Raw genomic sequence first — 13,041 nt, forward strand, 5'->3', positions numbered from 1 at the left:
AAAAAAAAAGAAAAGATATTAGCTTTAAGCATTCATACATGTAATAATATATATTAAGAGTCACAGTTATTCCCACGCATCCTTTAGCCCTTTATAGGTGGAGTCTCTCTTGTCCTCCTCCCCTCACTGTCTACCCTCTCTACAGCTGAGGTGAGGTCTGTGTAGAGCAGGGGGGGGTATTTTTGTCCAGTCTAGTCCAGCCTGCAGACTCACAGTCCAGTGCTGACCATGGTGGTGTGGGGCTGGCAGGCCTGAGCCTGACTCAGAGCCTCACGGATCTGCAGGTTGAGCTCCATGAGGCGGGTGCTCGCCTGAGACAGGTCCCTGCTTGGGCCCACCACCGCCAAGCAGCCCGTCTGACCCAGCGTCTGGTGACGGAAGTAGATGTGCAGAAGGGTCTGGACTGCATTATCTGTCTCGTTGCCAAATATGTCGTTGGGCCACAAAGACCTGGAGATAAAGGAGGGTGGCGGGTGAGTGCTTGCAGGGAAGATTTTCAACAAAAACTGATGCTACAGAACATACTTCTGGCAGTGGGATGTAGGGCTGTCACAAGTTTTAGTTGACAATGAATTCTTATACAAATAATTGCAATTAATGATTTCATTCTGTTAATGTTAAACATCTGTTAGATCAGTTGGATTAACACCTTTGAATGCCACCTGTTTGTGGTACATCCAACAAACTGCATTTCATTTTTAAAAGTGACTTTTCAAAATGCAGTGACATGCATGAGATACTGAAATTCCAACAAGACCAAGCACATTAGAAATAAATTATTTTGTACCCATTTAACTGTCTTTAATTTGTTTTTTTTTAATTGATTTATCGACTTGATGTATTACCACAGAAAGTCAGCGGTTTGTTATTGGGGTGTGGAACTGTTTTGTTAATCTTACCTAAAGATTTTGACCTGTGTGAGGGCAGAGCTGAAGTCTCTGGCTCTAAGAGTTTCTATCAGCGACTGGATGGCCGTCTCTGTGTTGGTCTGGGCATTGTCTGACATGCACACATCTTCCTGAGCATCATTTCCCATCTCTGCCTCCTTCAGGCAGCTCTCTAGGATGGTCAGTTCTTCAGACATGTTGGTCACCTTAGAAACGGAGACATAAAACCATTATTTTCATAGCTTTCAATAATACAAGCAAGCATACATGTGCAAAATCCACCCAGGAGGTCAGCAAAATAAACTTTGACTAAATATTAACCAGACTTGCTGACTCCATTGCTCCAAATGGGGAATGATTTAATTTCATTATGTACCTTGATCTAATTAAAGCCCCATCGAGATGCAGCTCAGATAGTGATCGACTGCAATACAGATGTAGCAGCGACTATTTATCTAACCTCTGGTTAAAAGGACATGTGTAATCAAAGCCTGAACTGAATTTTGCATACAACTTACAGGCAACCGCGGTGTCATTTTTATTTGAAGCAGTTTATATTTTCTTATGAAAAACAACCAAGAAATATCATGAGACAGTGAGGCAACCATTTGTGGAAAAAAAAAACAGTGCTTCAATAGCAGCTCTGCAATCTGTCTTGGAGATAAGGTGGATCAACGTCAAAACCAGGCAGTGGCGGGCATGTTATCTTTAAATAAATAAAAAGTAATCAAAACGACACCATTTATTATCATAGAAATGCTAAAAACAGAAAGAATGATCAGATTTTAAACTTTCCAGCAGTACTAAATGAATCCTGTGCTACTTATGGTTGCATCAGGAAAATTTATTAAATTTCAACTTGATATTTCATCAACTATGTATTCGAAAAGTCTGATTTAAAAAAAAATAAAAAAATCCCCAAAACTAAAATAGTAATCATATCCTATTTGAACAAAACATTCTGGCTCCTCGTGCAAACCAAGAAACCATGACTGATGATTCAGCTGCAACCAAGTCATGCCAAAAATTTTGTGACTTTATATCCCAACTGCAGTCTGTGTTCACGCAGAGCAGAGAAGAGACAAGTATGGAAACGAATACGAGTTTGAAATGTATTTGAACAAAAAACTAAATGCAGCGTGGCTCAAAAACAGTACACAGAGCAGCCAATTGTCAGCAGCTTGCTCAAAGATACAATCAGCACGGTGAAGCATCTTTCTATGTAGTCTGTAGTATATGTCGATAGTATAGTGTGAAAAACGCCTGGTTTGTAGAGGTTGTAAAAATGAGTATAGTAAAATGTCTGGAGCATGTGGAGCCACCATTTTTTCCCTCAAATTGGCAACAGCTGGGGGCGCTTAGAAAAACGTTTTACAAGCTGTTTCCATTTTTTTCCTATGAAATATTTTTGAAAAGAAGGTTCTTATTTTTTATGATTTATTGCATAACTGTCATTCTGAAAAGAGACATTTTTCAGCTCTTTTAACCTTGTGTCTCACCTCTGCCTCTCTCTTAATGGTGTCCACTCTGCTGATGAGCTTACAGTAGGCCTGGAACAGCAGCAGCAGCTGGAAGTGCAACTTATAGAGCCTCCGACATAACTCCAGCTCCTACAGAGAAGACAGAAATGGAGTCACACGTCAGCATAATGGCATAAGCCTGCACTGAAATTACTCTGATGATCATATGATTAGACAGATGGGTATCCTGGGTTAGAGACATGGGAGTAGATGAAAAGGTTAACATGGACTAGTGCAAAGTGCCATCTGGTTTGGGCCATGGAGCAAGAGGTGAGTCCACTAGCACTAGAATTAGTCATGAGAGCTCAATTAGAAAACTATCCATCACCACCTTGTGTGATGCTCCCTGCGGGCCACTGTAAACCAGGCATGGCCGACTAGATGAATGATCCAAAGAAGTGGGAAATGACTCAAAGTTAAGACCCTAATCCAGGAGAATATCAGAGAAGTAAATGATGATTTGAACAGATACGGGAACAATGAACATGCAAAATGAAAATAAACTAACAACAATATGAACTCTCTACCTATCCTTTCCTACTAATAACACAGCAGCTCCTCTGAAATCAAACTCTACACTGAATGACTTCTTCTATCTGCAGACAGAATCACTGTGCGGTGTGAACAGGAGATGCTGTTTATCCGGCCAACAGGAAAAATAAACATATATTACAATACAGGCTAACGCAGTACATTATGATTGAGTGGATGAGGGAGTTGAGCTGGGTTACATGACCAATCAAGGCAGAAACAAGAGATACAGAGGTAGGCGGGGGTGGAGGTGGCAGAGCGCAATCTGTGGCTGTCAACAGCGCAGGAATGCACAGAGAGATGAGATGGTCAGTGTTTTGTCCGGATGTCATCATTATTAAAGGCTATAATATGGAAACCACTTACTGCTAGATTTTCCATTTGCTAAGCAAGAAGGTGAGCAGGTCACACACACACACACACATACACACACACACACAAAAACAACAAACAAAACAGAAGGAGAGAAAGACCAAGAATTAGTGAGCTTTAACATGACAGCTGAGACACAGTGATCTGACCCAGGGAAGGTAGAGTGCCGAAACACGCGTGAGCTCACTTCAGCAGTAACAGAGACCTTTATTCTGAAAAGCTGATTGACAGCATGTGTGATGACGGAGAGAAAACATGCGAAACAGTAAAGGCTACACAGAGAGGAAGGAGAGTGTAGCAAAAAGCCTCTAAATGTGTGCTATTTCTGATTAAAACAGCTTATCAGTTGTAACCGAAGACAACATTTTGTGCAGTGACTATGAAAAGTTTGAACCTTTTCAGAAGTCTTGCTCTTTAATTACTTTTCAACATTGAATCATAGTCAATTTAATTTGGCTTTTTAACCAGAGATTTACAAAAATGTCAAAAAAGATTTCTACAAAGCAACATCAAATATGAAAGGTAAAATAAGTGTTAAGTTAAGTCAGTATTTAGTAGATGTGTCTTTGGCCGTAATTACAGCTTTGAGTCTATGTGGATAGGTCTCAATCAGACTTGTACGTCTAGACAACGCAAATTAACCCGTGCTTTACAAAACTGCTCGAGCTCTGTCAGGTTGCATAGGGATCATAAGTGAGCAACTATTTTCAAGTCCAGCCACAAATTCTTAATTGGATTGAGGTCTGGACTCTGACTCAGAACATTTACCTTGTTGTCTTTAAACCACTTATCTGTAGCTTTGGCTGTACGCTTTCGTTTTATTGTCTTGCCGGAAAACAGACCTTCTCCTTAGTTGCAGGTCTCTGGCAGATTGCATCAGGTTGTGCTCCCTATACTTTGCTGCATTAGTTTTAACTTCTTGTCAAAAAGCACCCTCACTCATGATGCTGCCACCACCATGCTTCAAAGCGGGGATGGTGTGTTTGCTGTGATGTGCTATGTTTGGTGTCCACCAAACATAGTGTCTACTCTGATGTCCAAATATCTCAATTTTTCCCTTCATCAAACCAAAGAACCTTCTTCCAGTTGGCTTCAGAGTCTCCCACATGCCTTTTGACAAAGTCTGGTTGAGGTTTAATATAAAGGGGGTTAATACCTAAGCAAACACTTATTTTACATTTTATATTCTTAATTAATTAATTAATTAATTAACAATACTTTGTAGAACTCCGATTTGACTTTGACATGATAGAGTCTCTTTGTCTAAAAAGACAAATTAAATTCACCACGATTCAATGTGGAAAAGCAATTACAGGAGAAAACTTTCAAAAGGAATGAATACTTTTTATAGGCACTGCATGTGGAAAACACAAAAGGAAGTCCACAAGTCTATGCAAGGAGTTTGAGGAAACAGAAAAGCACATTCTAGGATGGAGAGCAAATGCAAAGACTTCAAGTGTAAAACCTGCACGTCCGTCTTAAAATGATATAATCTTGAGTTGTCTATGACTTACTGTGGAAGAAACACATCCCTTTAGCAGGACTGCTTCTGCTTCACTGGCGTTACAGCAAGTTGTCGCTGTAACACTAATAAGTGCCGCCATGTGAGGTGGTGCTCTGCTCACTGATTGCTCCCTCGGGCAAGATAATCTTAATAATATCCTTAAGTGTGTGATGCGCCATTATTTTGCAGTCTTGTAGTGTGTGCATGACTGAGATTAGAGAGGAGAATATCTGTGAAGATTCTCTTTCTGTGCATGATGCAACCCAATTTTAAAATCTGTAAAAACTCCTGTAACCCGAGTGTAGCACTAGTGGTATCGAGGAGTAAGGGTCGCCACACAATCTACAAAGGGCTGAAATGACAGTTGTAGGCACATTTATACGCCATTTAATATGCTGCAGCTGAGCAGCTAATTAGCTATGTAACCTGGATACGGATGTTAGGAGTGCACACTATGGAGTACAACTGTTCCAGATATAGCAGGAAAGCTATTTTGGGTCATTGTTCAAACCCTGAGGCTCCTAATCTGAAAACAAGTTGGGCACCAAAAATACATTTGATGCTTTTGTTTTCTGATTGGTTTTACTTGAAGTAGAACACAGATTATGTGATGTACATACAAAATGTATACTATGGTAGAAAAACAAACACATTTTCAGTTAGATTCTATCCATTGAGCTGCATTATAACAACTAAAAGTGTTGTAAATGAAAATACTGTCCAGCACAAATGGCAAATAACATTCCCAGCTATCAAACAAGTAAGTGTTCATTCCTACCTGTGCATGAGTATTTGGTCGCTGGCTGCTGCCTTTGTCCCCGAATGTTTTCCTGCAGTTGTCCAGCCACTACAGGGTTGAGACGACATAAACAGATGAGAGACAAGACAGTAGAAAATAAAACATTTAAGGCTTGGGAGAAAGCGAGGAAGCTTAGTATCAGGCATTACGAGAGCTTGTTTTCTTCCATCTATGCATCTATATTTGTGTGTGTACATAATAAAGGTTGGTCAGGGAGGAGATTTAATAAGAGTGTTGTACTTAGCGAATTAAAGAAGGCCTGTTCCAGAGCATGGGATAGTATCTAGCCCTCCAGGGAACATTGCCGTCTCATTCAATTAGCGCCCCTGCATCCCAGAACCCTCTGCAATCTCTTCGCTTTCTTCCCCTCCCCCCTTCTTCACTTCCTCCCTTCTCCCTTCTCTTCTCACAGCTTCTCCTGCTTGGCCTTCTATAACTGATTTAGGAGTGCTGAGGGTTATTTTTATCCCTTCAGCAGGGGTTGTCACTGGTGATGCAGGCACTAACGGCAGCTAAATCTACTCATACCCAACACTGATTCAATGTCTGTCCTGCTGACGAGACACACCGGGCATATCTTGTACAGCATCAGCTATTTGACTTTATGTTCTCCAGGCCCTCCATGGGACGATGGCATACAGATAAGGGGCACTTTACATACGTTCCCTAAGCTCATCTCTCTTGAGATGAGAAGTCATTACAAGACAAACAAACACACATCCTGACACAGCAACTGAAAATGCAGCTGTGGCAGTCTGAAGAATCACAGAGGATGTGAGGCAACGTGTCCTGAGGGAAAAGGTTCAAAGAGAATGTGGAAGCAGATATGGTGCATGATGAAAGATATATGAAGACTTACAAGCTCTGCTGCTTCTCTCTTGGCATTGTAGGTGTCCAGGTGTTCCTGCAACTCCAGCACACTAAACTTCAGAGTCTCCAACAGTCCACAAGAGACCAGCTACAACAGCAAGACAGGACACCACATACATTAAGCCACAATAACACCCGATACGAACACAGTACATGACACAAAAATATATACAGCAGGACACACACACACATTGAGGAATATGCAGAACATGCAGCACTATTTTTTGTTTTACTGAATAATTGAAACATGTTACTACCACAGCATTATTGCAGTGTAGCTTTACCAGTTTTATTAAAATTATTGCAGTCAAGCATGCAGAACAGCCTCACCGTTTCTGCATCCAGCAGCACAGTGGGGCACTGTGAGCGAGACGTCATGACTTCCAGGGAGCTGAGGAACTGATTACCCATTCGTTGGAGCCTTTCCCCGAGAAAGCGAACAGATGCATGTGTAATGGAGCCAAATTTCCTCTGAATACTCTGAACAGGATGAAGAATAATAAAATATAAACTGGTCTTGTCAAGAATGCTCACTGGTTAAACAATGTTGTAGATGCAACAGACAAACAAAAATGCAACAATGTCTAAAAAGCACTTAGGTGGCATTTACCTGAAAGAGTCGGGAGAACACGTGGAATGTGTAAACAGCTGACGACCCATCTGTGTCTGACAACATCTGGTTGACATGGCAACGCCAAGCATCTTCCTCATTGTCGTAGGCAACAGGCTGGAATGCTGCCAGGATGGCAGAGAGGAAGGGCGAAGGGGGCGGAGAGGCCTGAATCTCTGGGAAGCCGTCTGCGTCACCTTCATCTTGACTGAAACACACACGGGGCCAATAAGCTACAATCCGACATGTTCTACACTCCCCTCAGTCTTCACTGAAGGACAAATGTAAACACACACACATGCTCATAGTCACTTGCTGCAAGTAAACAACCCCACACTGCTCCATCTCTGCCTCCCTCACTGCTAATTCTGCTGCAGTATATTGAAATCTCTGATCTACTGCAGTGCTGTCACAATAAAATATGAGCTATTAGCATTTTAGCATCATGCAAACATATCTCCCTCTCTCTCTTTCACACACAGAGACACACACAGAGACACGCATGTACGTATGTACAGATACTCACAGGCCTGTCGGACCAAACAGCCTGAAGAAGCAGACAGAATATAAGTATCTAAAGCCTGCGCTGCCCAGCGCTGCAGCGGACACAGTCTCTGTCCTCATCCTCACCCCAACTATCGCTTTTCTTCCCCTCACTCTCTCCCCTTGTCTGCAGCACGACGGTGCTGCAACTGCTAACAGCACTAGCGCACTGCACTCTCATCCCACACAGGACTGCAGAGAGCTCTATACAAGCTAGGCATCTACACACACTGACACATACACACACTTCTACAAACAGAGCCAGCTCCCAACCGCTCAGTGGTAGAACATTGCTGAGTTGTTTTTATCTTGCTCTCTCTCCCACTCACATAAATCCTCGAACACCGACACATACACTAAACTGGTTAGCGTCCTGCTGTTTTCAGGCAATCAGTCCAAGACACTCAAACACTTGCTTAACGTTACGTGTAGCTCAGCTAATTGGAAGACCTTGAGTAGAGTGATATATGCAAGTAAGAGGCTAAGTGAGCAACTGTGTCTGCATGTTTGTTCAGCATTGCTTCTTCATATTGCTTCAGTGCTGTTTAAATCCCTGACTTTACAACTGTCCTCCAGCCAGAATTGGCCCACCTTGAGGAGTGAATGTTTAGAAGTGGACTGCAGCCAGCCCGCCTACACTGGCCCACCTTCATAGTTCCAGGAAGCCATGCCAAAATAGAAATTACTCATCATACCACCCCAAAACTCTTTATCTTACAAAAGCGAGACAAAATTCTTCATATCAAATTTTAACAAATGTACGTTGTACTGCCCTGTAGGAGAGTAAACAATGCTTTCTTATTGATTAGCAGAGGTAGTATGCATCAACTCAACAACAATGAAGCACGTTGCTGTGATTATTAAAAATAAAAACTGTATGTACAATGTCATCACTTAATTCATCAGAGGACAATTAATACAACCAATTTCCACACAAATATGTGGCCTTTTGTATTTGATGTTGCATTACTACTTGTTTTCTCTCATGCTTTTCATAAAATTTTAAAAATTCTTTTGATGTCAGTGGAGGTTGCTCTCTATTTCAGGCGAGGCTGGGTGCCATTAATAAAATATAGAGACTTTGAGCTCAATTTTGTTTTTCCCTTTTACCATCATGCTCATGTATCATTGCTCTCGTACCTCTGGTACGTTATGGGATCTGTAATGTTTTTTCTGCACATGAGAACTGGTTTTAATAAAGAAAATCTTTTTAACACAACACTGCTTGGGGTGCAAATATTTTGCTTTGGTTTGTGTTGCTCAAAGTACATGCATGTACACTGAAACTGTGGCAAATTTAATTGACAGAACATATAAATAAAATCATAAACTAGGGTATACAATTTGTCACATTTAGGGCTGAAAAAATTCCTTAAGTAATTAAATTACAAAAATGCGGCAAAATTGTCCGCCTCAAGGCTTTGTTTTATCCACTATATACTGTACTATACTATATATGCATGATATGGCGCAAATGTCAGCCTGTGTTCCGCCTGGATGGTTATTTCTGATGCACAGCGTACTCACTTCCACTTAAAAAAAAAAAAATCATCTGATTGCTCGATTAATCACCAGAATAATCGATAGAGTAGTTGATTATAAAAATATTCAATAGCTACAGCCCTAGTCACATTTGTTTTTTGGCTGTGTCTAAATGTGTACTACAGAATGTAGTGACTGTTCTTGATCTGTGTTTTGGGTTACAGATAAAAGATGAGTTCCACAAATCACTGATGAGATTTTCACACATGAATGCTTCGAGTACTTTCTCTGATCCATAGATTTTGCCACATTTGAGCCGTCTTGATCAAAAGTGAAACTCTGTTTACCTGGACATGCCAGAGAAGTCTGCCTCCTCCTCCTCACAGCGTTCGTCCAGCTCCTTCAAGGCCTGCGTCACATCTTCCTCCCACACAGAGCCACAGGTGCTGTCTGGATCTGGATCTGGATCTGCTTTTGTCTCTGGTGCCATGGGCAGACAAAGAGGCAATACTGTCTGGGGTTCTTCCTCACAGAGGGACCCTGGTGGTGTGTCTATGGCCGGCGGGGGAGGGGGGGCTGGATCCAGGTCCTCCTGAGGGTCCTGGGTCTCCTGGGGGTCCTGAGGGTCCTGGGAGTCCGGAAGGTCGCACAGCTCTGGCGGGTCAGAGGGCAGAGGGGGGGCGCTGCAAAACCCCGTGTCCTCACTCACACTGCTACTCAGCTCGTCGGCTGCCGTCATGCTAACAGCATCCTGTAACGTGAAGCCAGAGGGGGGCGCTCAGGTGCAGCTTGGCTTAAAAATACAACATACATTAACATTATCCTTTTCACCCAACAGTTAAATAGTCTGGTTGTCATGACTACAATGGCTTCTAGTACCAATTCAAGAACGTAGACTCACTGCTGAACATCTACTACAGCTTGAATTAAGACCGCTATAGCCTATACTTAAGAGCACATATTAGCTTCAATTATACGAGGGGGACTTTGGAGTCAGCACTTTTTGCTACATTCAGTTCCTCGGACATTGCTCCGGATGTCACTTTATAAGCTAACATCTCTCATGAGAAATTAAAGAAAAAGAAAAAGAATCAATAAACAGCAGCCAATATCAATCTATCACTGAAATGCCATTTAAAAACTTGACCTTGCTGCTAATAAAACAGCAACATCACGGTGGAACGACGGGGACTGAGAGCTAACAGGGCAGCAGATGAATAAGATGTTTCTGCTGTGACGTGTGCTACATGTGTATGATGCGCATGGAGTGATTTATGACTGCCACTGCATAACTACACATAAGCGATGGGCCGCATTAGCATCATTACAAATTCACCAAACAGCAGAAATAAATTGTGGGCGACACATCAAGCGAGGCAACCAAACAACAGCTGGGTGTATTTATGTTGCACATTAGCACACCAAACAGCTACAGTGTCTGACTCAGACACGAGCAACTCCAGATAAATTTGTAACGTAAAGCCCACACATGAAGGAGCGATATGTGAAAGACAGCACTGGGGGTTCTAATTAAGAGGACGTGGTTTTTTTCCTGTCTTGTTTTTTTTTTCTTTTTTTTATGTAAAAGTCTAATGCATTAGAAAAGCTGAGGGTGGCAGGCAGCCAGTACATCACAGAGACAGCAGCTATATTACAGAAAGCTTTTAGAAGTGGTTGTGGCCATCCTGGAGGGAATGAGTAAGAGTATTGATGGTTTTATCTAGGGCTCATTACACTAAGAGCTGGGGCTGTGATGGGGGAGATGTCCTTGGGATGATATTGAGACCACTGGCTGGATTGAGTTCCTAGAAAGTTACGTTCAGTACTGTGTATAGAGCACCGTCGCTGGAGGTTTGGAGCACCTGCTTGAAAAAACGATTTTTGCACACACCGACACACTTCATATGTATGAGCTAATGTCATTCAGGTATTACTATGCTCCGAGGTAACGGATTTAGCCATTTAAAATAAATTCCCACACTGTATAGGCAAATGCAAATCATCACAATATAATACACTCACCATTGTTAGTTTCAGTGATAAATGTCAGTAGCAGTAAGTAGCACAAGAAAGGCTATGGCATGTTAATATGGTAGTAAATTAAAGGGTTTGAATTGTCTACAGCACCACTGGTTTTCAAAATGAGGTAACACACCACTTGTAAAGGACTTATACTCACACATGCGTCTGCTGGAGATAAAAGGAGCTGGTGTCCCTTTCACAAGTTTTTAAATGGAGGATTTAGTTGGAATGGTCAGTTGCTGTGTTATTGGAGGTGAGCAGTAACAGCTGCCCTGAGGTGAGCTTTTGTTTTCATCTCTCCCAAAATCACATAATCAAGCCCCACCACTATTAAAGTGAGCGAGAGCCAAAGCCTTCAGCACCCACACCCAGCATAAAAGCAACAAAGCAAGCAGTTGCAGAAGGAATGAGAAGCAGCAAAAGAAGCACACAGCGTCTTAACCCCGACATTAGGCAGACAGTGACAGAACCAGCACTTTTACCCCCCATCCCAAAACTCCCTGAAGGTAAGCTGATCATTCGTCTAAATGACAGACAAGCCAAGAGGTACAGAAAAAGCAAGATGAAAGTTGGACAGAAAGAAAAAGGCAAGCTAAAAAGAACCCGAGCACCACACTTTATTGCTGCTCCCGATTGATCGCACCTCAGGCAGCTGGCTGCTGGTGCTGTCTGAGTGGGCCATCTCCAAAATGGGGCTATCCAGTCGGGGGAGAGAGGGCAGAGAGGGCAGGACTGTTGCCTCTTCGGTCATGGCACTGCTGGATGATTCTTGAGACTGCTGCAAAGAGTCCACATGGTTGGATGCAGTGTCATCTGTGGCAGAGTCGCTGTTAAGCTGGAGAAGGAAGACATGACAGCTGGTTAGCTTTTCTGCCGAGGCACGTATGAACACAACACAGATTGTTTTATACATCATCAACTACGACTGTAGACTAGTTAAAGAACCCACAAACTAATTTGAAGTAAACTCCTGTAATGTTTAAGAAATGAAGGGCAAATTAGGCTGGTTTCCATGAAGTGCTTCGGAGTGAATAAACTAGGCTGTGCAGTGTCATTGGAAGGTGGACGTATATTCTGTTTCACATGGCTGGAATAAACACAGAGAGGATGTTGGAAACAAAACCACCTGTTTGCCAACTGCTAAAAAAAAAAAATGAAGAAGAAACAAAAAAAATGTTGGCCATTTATGAGAAAAATGAATTTTTAGGAATTGTTGTCAATTGGGGGGGTTATAATTATTCTTCCATATCAGCTGTTATTGGCCATGTTTCACGCTAAACTGAGACAAAACAAAAGTTTTTCTATGGAGTATAAGTTTGTATTCGAGACCTTGATGCACTACATAGTGTTTGGTACTCTGAATCCCCTGATCACTAGTTTAGAAGAAACTGGCTGTTTGATCATAACAATTTGTAAATTAGGTTCCCACCAGGAACATGAATCTTAGCAATGCAGGGACACCTTTATATGTAAATGAAAGAAAAAGAGTTCTTATACAATCTGCTGATGGACAAACAAATTACATAAATTATGTTTCTGTACCAAGCAGAGCATGTTTAGTCATTTTAGTCCTCCATACAACTGAGTCTGCACTTTAAACCTGCTTCAGGCAAACAGTAAGGTCATGCTAATATCGACAATATCAATTACAGTTTATAAACAGGTTATCTCATTTAAAATCCTAGGTAAATCACATAGAAACGATGCATGCTCATTTTTCTAGTGTATAATACTGGATGACTACAAACACTCTGAGGGGGTAAATGTCCACTAAAGGCAAAAGCTCATTCTCTCACCGTGCACTACCAAGATCAAGAAGAGCAGAGGAAGAGAGAAAGAAAACATCCCCATTAAACTGAGGTAAAGCGTTGGTATTAATGGCATTATTAGCAGCTTTGGAT

At 41.9% G+C, this 13,041-nt stretch overlaps 1 protein-coding gene across 17 annotated transcripts in view; it reads right to left on the reverse strand.

The window, feature by feature from the left end:
• Positions 1–6: 6 nt before the first annotated feature.
• The window catches only part of fryl (furry homolog, like), a 77,024-nt gene continuing 63,989 nt past the window's right edge, over positions 7–13,041 (reverse strand). For 15 of the 17 annotated variants that reach the window (XM_008299152.1, XM_008299160.1, XM_008299088.1 and 12 more), the window contains 10 exons: positions 11,784–11,975; positions 9,466–9,869; positions 7,094–7,301; positions 6,814–6,963; positions 6,473–6,571; positions 5,593–5,661; positions 3,305–3,322; positions 2,387–2,497; positions 900–1,093; positions 7–450 (listed from right to left, as the gene is read on the reverse strand). In XM_008299152.1, the coding sequence (XP_008297374.1) occupies positions 210–450; positions 900–1,093; positions 2,387–2,497; positions 3,305–3,322; positions 5,593–5,661; positions 6,473–6,571; positions 6,814–6,963; positions 7,094–7,301; positions 9,466–9,869; positions 11,784–11,975 (1,686 nt within the window). In that variant the 3' untranslated portion in view covers positions 7–209. The remainder of the gene's footprint in view (positions 451–899; positions 1,094–2,386; positions 2,498–3,304; positions 3,323–5,592; positions 5,662–6,472; positions 6,572–6,813; positions 6,964–7,093; positions 7,302–9,465; positions 9,870–11,783; positions 11,976–13,041) is intronic. The other 2 variants (XM_008299060.1, XM_008299176.1) reach the window with 1 other exon arrangement.

Source organism: Stegastes partitus, unplaced genomic scaffold (genome assembly GCF_000690725.1).
Source record: "Stegastes partitus isolate 25-593 unplaced genomic scaffold, Stegastes_partitus-1.0.2 Scaffold30, whole genome shotgun sequence".
NCBI lineage: Eukaryota > Metazoa > Chordata > Actinopteri > Pomacentridae > Stegastes > Stegastes partitus.